At 38.8% G+C, this 11,254-nt stretch overlaps 1 protein-coding gene across 1 annotated transcript in view; it reads right to left on the reverse strand.

The window, feature by feature from the left end:
* VWA3A (von Willebrand factor A domain containing 3A) overlaps window positions 1-10,696 on the reverse strand; it is a gene marked incomplete at its 3' end in the record, with an annotated part of 64,190 nt that extends 53,494 nt beyond the window's left edge. The window contains exons 1-5 of the mRNA XM_018568819.1: window positions 10,629-10,696; window positions 9,838-9,970; window positions 4,584-4,708; window positions 1,800-1,877; window positions 776-830 (exon numbers count right to left, since the gene is read on the reverse strand). Of these exons, the coding sequence (XP_018424321.1) occupies window positions 776-830; window positions 1,800-1,877; window positions 4,584-4,708; window positions 9,838-9,970; window positions 10,629-10,693 (456 nt within the window). The remainder of the gene's footprint in view (window positions 1-775; window positions 831-1,799; window positions 1,878-4,583; window positions 4,709-9,837; window positions 9,971-10,628) is intronic.
* Window positions 10,697-11,254: the final 558 nt, after the last annotated feature.

The following is an 11,254-nucleotide window of genomic DNA, read 5'->3' on the forward strand; positions in this document are numbered from 1 at the left end:
CTTTATATGATGATGTTCTTAACTAGTGATGACAATTTATAGCGGAACTGTTTGGTTGTCTCTATATTTTGTTCACATAACCTTTTGCTTTTGTCCAAGGTTCACTAGAAAGAAATTATAAAAATTCCCATCCATATTACTTTTAGGATACAAATGCAGAGTCATCAATAACCTGAATCATAGGTTGATCTAGTTTATTTCTAAGGATGTCTGAGTACATACAGTACTTGCTTAATGGGAGAAACCTATCTTGCAATACAATGGTGGGAATTTATCAAAAATGGAGCAAACAGAATGTGGAGCAGTTGCCCATGGCAACCAATCAGCATCTCTCTTCAGTTTGCCCTGGTAAGATTTGAAAATGAGAGACAGAAGCTGATTGGCTGTAGTGCAAATCTGCTTCAAATTTTGTCTCCAGTTTTGATACATTCCCCCCAATGTGTAGTTAACAGAGTGAACAGGATCATGTAAGGTAAAAGACTTGCACACTTAAGGAAGACACGATTATATTATTTGACAAGATCTGGTTACCTTGGATTCTCCAAACCTTCCAATCCTGTTGCAAAACATTTTTTTTAAACAAAGAGATTAACTACAAGGTTTATGGATTTATATTAGATATAAGGGGACACCAGGTTTCACTTTACACCAGAGTTTCACCTCTATGAAGTCATTAGCATCTCCCTTCTCACATCACATGCAGAATCAGCCACTATGGCACCCCAATATATAATTTAGATTTAACAGAAGACAGTTCATGAAATGAGCAAACAACCTTCCTGCTGCTTTCCATCAGCCAGCTTATTCTCTTATGGCAATCTTCAATAGTCCTGCAAAAAAGTGCAAAATAAATGCATAAACAAATGTAATCAAATGGATTGGAATGTTTAACATCATCAGTTATTTCAAAACCACAGCAACCAATACAATATTCTGATTTCTATTTTTTCTCTCATTTACATTTTTTTTTAAATCTCTTTCTGGTCCCATTTGTTTCCTATTGATGCATTTTCCTCCATTTATAAATATTGTCCCTGTAGACAGGTTCTCATCCAGTAGACACTCTAAAATGTTCAGGGGGTATATCAGCTAGCTAAGTTCATCATATAAATATTTCATTTTAGCAAAATAAAGAAAAATATATATAGATATATAGAAAAATGACCTAAGGCCATTTCAGCAAAGCACAAGGAACTGTTTAGCATTCATTTATACACAGCTAGTGGGAAGGGGAAATAAAAGTTTACATGCCAAAGGCTATTTGAGATATTATAAACCCCAGCAGGAAGAAGTTAGCAGAAATTTACTGAATGACAATAAATGAATACATACTTTAACATATTCTAAATGAATGATGCAATGGGGTTCATTTACTAATAGGGGAAGTGCAAGGGACTTTCCCTTTAGCTTAGTGAATGTGGTGAAAATGAATCACGCAAAGAATACCCAATCATGTGCAAGGCAAATTAAAAAAACAGTATTTTTGCCCACCCCTGATTGGATGATGGAAGTCTGCAGATCTTCACCTCGTTCACTTGTTCGTATTATAAATACTTTCTCAGATTAATAACATTATAAATCATCCACATGAAAAATATAAAGATTTCTACATTACCACTTGTCACTTTTAAACCTGCCCTTAAAACGACAGGTATGGCATTTGCTTGTGGAACTGGGTAACATAGGAACTTCTCTTTTCTCTTTTGTTTTCACAAAAAGCCCAATTTTCAGAAGCCAAAATGTGTATGACCTTTACAGCATTAAAAAAAATTGAAAAGCTAAAAGAAAGCTATACTTACTCCCGTATTTGTAACTCAAAGGCATTTATTGTCTCAGCTGTAAATTCAATCTGCTTGGGGGCATTTCTTGATGGTTTCCTTAAAAAAGGTACAAAATAATCTGAATATACAGTCTCAATTTACAACAATTATGCTTATAAAGATTTGTATTTGCCTCCAATGTATCATTATATATCTGCTAGTTGCTGCTTTTTTCACAGCATAACCTCACTCACAGTTTCCCAGCTTCTGGGTATGCAGCAGTGTGTGATGTCAGGTAGTTGACAGAGGCAGCAACTATCAGACTTCTAATGACCTCTGACCCTCTGACAACAGCTAAATTGTCAGAAAGAGACAATGGGGGGAATTCATAAATACTGGAGCAGGCTGTTTTTTTTTATAGCACCTATCAGCAGCTATATTCAGTTTGTTGAGGTAAGCTTTGAAAATGAAAAAACTGAACAGAGAAGCTGATTGGTTGCCATTGGCAACTGCTCCAGATTCTGTCCGCTCCAGTTCCCCCCATAAGGGCTGTTCACACCAGAATCGATAGGTCGTGTAGGACATCCTTGCCCAGCAGAGTCCTAATGCATAGACAAGGCAGCATGCCTTGTTTACAAAGGAGCCTGTTTACACCACTGCGTTGCGGTGGTTTGTGCTGGAAAAAAAGCTACATGTAGAACTTTTTTACACCACAGCATTGCAAAGTGCTGTGGTGAATGGAACACTTTGAAATGCCACTGGTGAAATGCCACTTTGTGACACTGTAAAAATGTATGAGATTAAAAAACAAAAGGTTACAGTGCAATGAGCTGTTCTCAGCACATCGGCACTGCTCCTGAGACAGCGCACTTTCTAATGCAGCTCCTGATGTGAAAGAACCCTAAAGCTATATAGAAGAAAATATAAATGTTTCATAAATATGCCTACACAGCCTAACTGTAACTGGTTGTTTGGTAGCAGTATAAAAAATATAGACATTTTATTATTGCCATCACTATGACAGTACAATCAGACATATATCAAATACTCTCTGACAGGGAAATATATCTAACATGGATTGAATATTATTTAGTTGAAGTGTCTTTTTTCTCTCCCTCAGCCTCTGCTTCCACTGATTATCATCATTTTGCTTTGTGCTTGATGGCTTATTGTTTAATGGTTTATTGTTATTCATTAGCATCCCCTCACCATTTCATACCTTCCTAATATTGCTTCATTATGTTTTGGAATCTTTTTTGATAAATGACATCTCAACCCACCCCCCAATGTAACAAGGTTTTATTTAGCTGGGAGTTATGTCTACTTGTCGCAGCCTCCCTACAATCTGCATTAGCCCTCATTCAAACTGGGTGGTGCGGAACTAATCCCAGATGTCCCATTTCGATGCGGCCGCTGTACCCGTTCAAGTGAATTACATGACAGTTACATGCGGTTTGGAATAGATCACTGTCATTGCATGCATCTATCCAGGGAAAGTAATCTGTTCCAAAAAATGTGGCCGCTGTACTCGTTCGAGTTAAGGACATGACAGTTACATGCGGTATGGAATAGATCACTGTCGTTGCATGCATCTATCCAGGGAAGTGATCTATTCCAAAAAATGTGGCTATACCCATTTAAGGTAACGACAGAGACCACATCTGTAAGTGGCAGTTTGCATGTAATTAGTATGTGATATGATTACACTCAGACTGTCACTTACAGATGTGGCCGCTTTCAAACGCTCATTAACTTGAACAGGTACAGCGGCCTGGACATCTGGGATTCCTGCCACAGGAATCACAAATCATTTAGCATCAAGCAGAATTTCATCCAATATACATGAAGCAAATCCAAACTATTATACCTACTAAAATGGAGGGTAACTTAAAGTAGAACTGAAGTCATCAACTTTTTATTGCCATCTGTGCCCCATTGGGGACATTTCCCTTTACTTACTGTCCTATAGCCATATCTAAGAACTTTTATAAAATGTATTTGAGGGCAGAATGGTAGGTGTGTGTCCAAATTGTGCTTTAAAAGGTGGGAGGAGCTTAAGCAATAAGTCCAGAGATGTAACATTGCCGTAATGACATTGCAACCGATTCAAAAACTCTGTTATTGCCGGGTCATTTCTGGCAAGTTTGCACCTATGCTGATAGCCACAGCAGGAAGTGAGGAAAATCCCTGGTGGTCAGCAGGGTCACCAGAACTAGTATCCCAACTGGAAGATTTCCCATCACTTTCAGTGATAACAGTCACCAGGACTAACAGAGTGGGAGAGTCTCCTTAATGGGGTCACAAACAGCAATAAAAACATGGCAGGTGTTCTAATTCCTCTCCACTACAAAATAAAAATAAAAAAGTTTTGGCTTCAGTTGCACATTGTCACTTCTGTATAATAGTGATAGCTACCATATACAATATTTAAAAAGTGGCCTGGATAATAACAGCTATAGCTGGAACAAAAGCAAAGTTTCAGTTTTCAATTGATCACAATGATTTATTACCAGGCCAACACAGAGAAAATAAAAATACAGCTGACACTCTGTTGTCCATATTCCAAGACTAAAGATGAAGTGCCTCAGGAAAGTTGAAGATCTACTGTACATGATGCTCTACAAACTAGTGTTTACAAGATTTAGCCTAGGGTGAGCGAGACAAGATACATGTATTCATTTGGTTTTTGGTGCGATATAGGTGTAATCCATGGTTATCTGGAGGAAACAGATAACCAGAAACAGATATATCAATCCTGCAACTGAATTATTGATTTGTACAGGACTGTATAGGATATGTGCTGCCATTTGCAAAAATACTTACATGACAATGTGTCCAAGGTTCAGCAGATCTTGAATGGTGAGATGCCTGGACTCAATGCCATTGTACTGAATCCAATCTTCAGAGCTCTGAGAATCACTCTTTCCATTTTCTGTGTCTGTCAATCTCTGCATATCGGAAGAATAATGCATCATGTGTAATCATTCTTTGTGTCTGCATACTACAAATCTATACCCCAGAGGAAATGTTTGCTTCCAGAAAGAATGTGTTATTCCTTCCAAGCAATATTCTACACCAGAGGCTTTCAATGTTTTACATGCTAAAGATGGCTTTCATACCTTCTGTGAAGGCTGATCCCCCACAGGGCCGGAGTTATACTTTGTGCCCCCTTGGCCAACTGTGCTGTGCCACATGCCTCACAGGAAAAAATGCCCACTCTGCATCACTAGTTCTGAAACCAATGAACAGAAACATATGGCACACTGTTGCCCTATGGTACTTGCAGTAATGCATGGACCAAGAGTGGTCTGAACTGCACAAAGTAGTCTATCACCAAAAATGAAAAACAAAAACTGTGCATGGACAGCAATAGAAAGGATTGCTGTGATGGGCACCTTGATGAAGCATGATATGTAGATGGTAGTGTGCTTCCCCAGGCAAACCTGCCACCATAAACCATGTTGGCCAAGCCCTGTTTCCACATCCACAATCTCCAATACAATCCATCTAATGTAATGCCCATCATTTGAGTGAATTATTACCATGCACAAATAAAGTAATGTGCGAGGTGGCAGTAGGGGCATGCACTGTATATGTCTATGCAAATACTGACTTTGAAAAAGTTGATATTAGCATAAGCAAATCAGGGCTGCAGGTTTTGCTGGGTAGATAATGTCTAAAATAAAAGATGTAGTGACAGTTCATGATTTCTGTTCTCTGCTAAATCTGTTAACATTTTTGGATTTGACCACAAGTTCATTTTAAAGCAAAAAGCAAAGCCATGCCTGCAAAAGGTCAATACTTACCCCCCCTGCCGCTGATATTTGCCATCTATCCAAGCTACACTTGCTGAAAAATCTCCTGCATCCGACACTTCTGGGTGTGTCAGGTAACTGGTCCCCTTTTGAGTGTTGTGGTACCTTCCTCCTGCCCCTGCGTCACTACAGGACACATTAATGATGTAGGGAATGTTAGTAGGAGTACGGCGGGGAATCAGGCATCCGACACACACAGTATTTTGGATGCAGAAGATTTTTCAGCAAGTTTAGTTCACAAAGGCAGCAGAGATCGGTGGCAATGGCAGCAGAAGGGGTGAATACTAACCCATGTATTTGCAGGCATAACTTACAGATGTTGACATCAGCCATTCCTCACTTAGTTTGTTGCAAGTTAAAGGACAATTACAGTATAAATCATCTTACTTTTAGCTGAGTCTGCCCCATTTTAGGACATCCTTAATACATGATATATTTTTCTCTGTCAGCCAGTACAGTTCAATAATAAAGTGATGATGGGCAAGGAAGAATAAAAGCCTAAGGCTTGGCAGTAGCTTAAAGTATATTTCAACCTTTGGAGTCACATTTGAGAAAACTCTACTATATGTTTGTTATGTGTCCCCATTCACACAGCATACCTAAAAATAATTATTTGTTTTACTATCTTAGTTGTTTCTTTTGAGCAGTATTATACATAAGAAAATAGTGTTTATAAAGGTAAGCAGTATTTTAAAATATTTTTTAAAGTAATACTATGTGAATGGAACAAATATAAAGTAGGTGTTTTCAATTTGGCTGCAAAAGTAGAAATACACTTTAAAGTTTGTAGCCGGTAAAAGGTGGCTTTGCTAGGAAAGATGAGAGAGAACAGAATGAAGTGAAATGGAGATGTAATGCAGAATGTAATCTAAACCACTAGATGGCATAAGTCACTTTAATGAAAAACTGAAAATCATCATTGTGCTCTTTTGGAGCAGGTCCTATGAGTTGCTGAATAAGTCCTAAACATATACATACTATCAGTAGTAGTGATATTAAGAATCTGTTTCATGATACCAATCATATCAAGTCCTCAATAGTGTTTTGTGTCTGGGCTTGTGCAGATTGGCCATGCACATCCTTATTAGCTGAGCTCTAGAGCTCTAATGCTCACTAAAATTCAACAAGACCATAAGCAAGGCATTACTGATTGCTTAAAGTGACATTAAACCCTCAGATTTGTTAACATAAAACAATACTGTAATGTGTGCCTTACTGTAATCCATGGTAGTTTCGCTTCTCTTTGCTGCTCTTCCTTTTAAATCCGTATCTCTTCTCATGCTCTGCGGAACTTCTGTTTTGCAGCAGACTGCCCTGTCTCAGGAATGGATACATAGTGTCTGTGTGAAGGTTCACAACCTGAGCCAGCACTACAGGAAGAGGCACTCAGCTGCAATGGGAAGTTCTCCCCCAGCATGAGAAGAGATACAAATTTAAAAGGAAGAACAGCAAAGAGAAGGGAAACAACCATGGGTTGCAGTAAGGCCCACATTACAGTATTGGTGAATGTTAACAAATCTGAGGGTTTAATGTCCCTTTAACTGTCCATTAACAGATGCAAGTGCTGTGCTGGGTACAAATTTGACAGGACCTTGGTGTTGTTTATACAATTTCTTACAGCGTTTGCCATCATTTGCCCCTGTGGTCTTTTGAAAATTAGCACAGTCAATTTAGGTGTCAGTGTTATATCTCTGCTTGATCCAGCTAAACCATATCAGAGCTACAGCACTTTAAACTTATCGGAGAGGATGGTATCTACATCAAAAATGCCAAAGTGAATGTATCCTCAAAGAAACATAAAGAACCCACCAGAAATCACAGGCTAGAATTTATTTAGAAACACCCCTCCCTCCACCAGGCCACTATGACAATATGCTCATATGGCAAATCCTATTTCCTATTGGCTAAGCATGCACAGTTCCCAGCTGGCTGTATAATTTGAATATAAATAAAATAAAATATGACTTATTTTATACACCCCCAGTTCCAGAAACGTTTGGCACTGTGTAAAATCTACATAAAAACAGAATTAAATGATTTGCAAATCTCATAAACCCAGATTTGTTTCACAATAGAAAATAGAAAACATATCAAATGTTTAAACTGAGAACATTTACCATTTTAAGAATGGTAAAAAATAAGGTAATATTAAAATTGATAGCAGCAACACATCTTCTAAAAGTTGGGACAGGGCCATGTTTACCACGGTGTCAGAACCATGACTGTTTTTAATGAAGTGCTGTCTGAGGGCCCGAAGGGCATCCAGTATTGCGTTTCAGCCTTGTCCCATGTGCACAGAGATTTCTCCAGATTCTCTGAAACATTTGATGATATTATGTACTGTAGATAATATATTTAAATTCTTTGCAATTTTACGTTGAGGAACATTATTCTGCAATTGTTTGCCAATTTTTGGACTCAGCTTTTCACAGATTGGTGAACCTCTGCCCATTTTTACTTCCGAGTCACTGTGACCCGCTAAGATGCTCTTTTTATACCCAATCATGTTACTGACCTGTTACCAATTAACCTAATTAGTTGCAAATTGTTCTTCCAGCTCTTTCTTGTTAGTACCACCTACTTTGCAAGCTTTTTGTTGCCGTGTTGCTGCCATCAATTTCAAAATGTCCTTGTTTCTTAAAATGGTACCTAAAATGTTCTCAGTTTAATCATTTCATATGTTTTCTGTTTTCTATTGTGAATAAAATATGGGTCTACGGGATTAAATCATTGCATTGTCTTTTTATTTTTTATGTAGATTTTACACAGCGTCCCAACTTTTTGGAATGGGGGTTCAAAACAGAGAATGTCATGGAAGGTCTAGGACAGCGTTTCTCAACCTTTTTTCTCTGCAGCACAATGTGCAAAATTTTGAGGCACTCCAGTCTATAACATAAAATTTTTTAATTAAAAAACTTACCTGTGGTTTCCCCCTCAAATCTTGACTAGACCCTTAGGGTCTGGTACAGAGCCTAAGGGTCTGGTACAGACTTTAAGGGGGGACACCACACAAAACAAACAAAAATTGATGTGGAGTTAGCCCTTCACATCACAAGCCTGCCTCCAATCAGAGTTCCTTCTCTTTACATCAGAAGCCCCATCCCTTCACATTTAGGAGGCCCTCTTCATATCAGAGTCTGCTGTCCACCCTTCACATGAGAGTCATCCCTTCTAATCTCCACAAAGTTCCAGCAGCATGGCATAGGGTGGAACATGGAGCAGGTCTGGACAGAGGCAGATTTCTGACCTCTTGTCCTGCTGGGGAAGGTGCAGCCCACCCTGGATTAGCATCATGCATTTCCATGGTGATGGCGGACAGTTCACCTACATGCATGCATGTGAAAACTTGAAGGCACCCCTGACAAAGCCTGGTGTCGCAGCACCCTGGCTGAGAAAGGCTGGTCTAGGAACACCAGGGAAAGCAGAGCCATAGGTGTCATAGCTGATCGCATGTGCAGCACCATGGCAACTGCAATCCAAATAGAGACTAAGATGATGCCTTCTTTAGCTGTAAAGGATAAGAGGTTATAGTTCCACTTTAAAGATAATGAAACAAAGGCAACTTGCCCCATCTGAAATTTGGCTGACCTGATTGCAGACATCTCAACTCTCCCGGAAGCTCCGGGAGTCTCCCGCTATTAGATAGCGGCTCCCGGCCGCCCGGGAGAGAAACATTTTCTCCCGGAAAGGTTTAATCTGCTCTATCAAGCAGATTAAAAGTTACAAAACATATAATTATTTTAGCTATTAAACAAGGCAGTCATGCCAGGTTTTTGCTTGTGGTGTGGACTGAATTTAGAGCATCAGTTAAAACAAAAGAATGGCAATACAAAAGCAAAGAACAAAGTTACCACACAACAAATGTGATCGTTATTGTGGTATGTTCACTTGGTAATCTCTTTGTTTTAACAGAGATCTCCAGATGCCTTTATTATGAAGTATAGAAATTATTGTCTCCAGTTCTTAGATCTTGTACTGATCTATCCAAGCATTTGGTTGCGTCTGGATTTTGCCTATATCACAGTTTGTGTATATTCAAGATCACATCAGTTTGAAATCTGTGGACAAGCAGGACTTTGGTGTTACAGCAGGTCAAAATGAGATTTCGAGTTAGCTTTTCTGCCAAACAGGGCAAAAAAAAAAACAGATCGACACAGACAAGCAAACATCCTTCCTTATTTATTGATGAATTGTATGCTTTGCCTGCCTCTCCTCTGAACAACATAGCTGATTCTGTATCCGCAAACAGCAATCCTCCTTACCAGCAGATCATGTGTCTGATTGACATGAGTCACCAGTAATCCTTCATCATACTTCAGGTTGTTGACTTTCACATCCTGCCACAAAGGTTTTGCTCTTATGGGAACTGATTTCAAGCCTTCTTCTGGTTCTTGGCTAATAGTAACACAAAACCATTACATGTAAACATATACCGGCAGCTTCCATTTAATCACAATAAATAATTCATGAACAAATCCAATATACGTAGCAACTCAAGCTTCTAATATAAAAAGCATGTTATGGATAACACAGATATCAAGAGCTACAGATTAATGGTGGTCAGCAGATGGTAGATATGACTTTCTCTTCTACACAGCAAGAACCAATTGATAATAATTCTTATGTATAAATATCTAAAGGGAATACGTAATTTAAAGGATGAGTCCACCTTATAGCGTAGGTAAAAACAGTCACCAGGACAAACAAGGCGGGTGAATCTCCATAATGTGGACACAGGCAGCAATAAAAACCTCACAGATGTTCTAATCTCTCTCAACTCTATCCAAAACTAAAAAACAAATGTTGGCTTTAGTTACGCTTTAAACGAACCATTGTGTTCTGCAAATGCATGTTATAAATGGATACGTAGTTGGTGATCTTTGTAAAGGTGTACGTGTCACCTATACACATTGGAATCAGCCATCTTGTGTGTTTGATAAATTACATTAGGGAATGCTGTCTGTGTATTTACAGGCTGTGGCATGACATTTTGGAGTAGGAAGGTTTTGTGTTTGAAAAAAAATGAAATAATGACAAAGATAACTATACTTACTATGACGTTTTAAAAAAATTATCATTTTCCAAAATGTGAGCCATGTTTTCTGTTTGTAAATCCATTCTGACATCCCTGCAATGTATAAACATATAACTTATACATTTAAAGAACCTAAAATAAAGAGGGCAATGCTTGTCAATAGAAATAATTACTGATATCACCAATTCAAAGAAAATTACACATAGAAATGAAAATGTACTTTTTAAGAACAATTAGTGATCGGAAAGCAGACACGCTGCAACAAGATCTGGGTTAGCATTCCTGTTTCTGTTGCTGGACTTCCAGTTGGCCCATGTAATGGCTTCTACTAGCCTATGGTACAATTAGAGCACTGACATTGGTCACGGTGATGTACTCTGAATAATGGGAGCCGGAGGGCTGGATAAAGCTCCGAGGGCTCCACTTTCTTTTGCCTTCCCATAACCCTGACACTCTCTGCTTTATTAGTGTTCTCATCCAGACCCAAAAGGGAGGTCAGTGTACCATAAAGCACCTTGCTCTATGGCTGTTTTTTCCTCCATTTTCTTCATGCAAAAGCAGCCCCACTCCTGCCACTCGGAACATATAGGTCTGCATGGGGAATTCGGGTCTCCCTTTTCTAAATCATCAGGGATACAGTTCTG

This window comes from Nanorana parkeri, unplaced genomic scaffold, assembly GCF_000935625.1.
Source record: "Nanorana parkeri isolate BGI_ZX_2015 unplaced genomic scaffold, ASM93562v1 scaffold3, whole genome shotgun sequence".
In the NCBI taxonomy this organism is placed as follows: Eukaryota; Metazoa; Chordata; class Amphibia; order Anura; family Dicroglossidae; genus Nanorana; species Nanorana parkeri.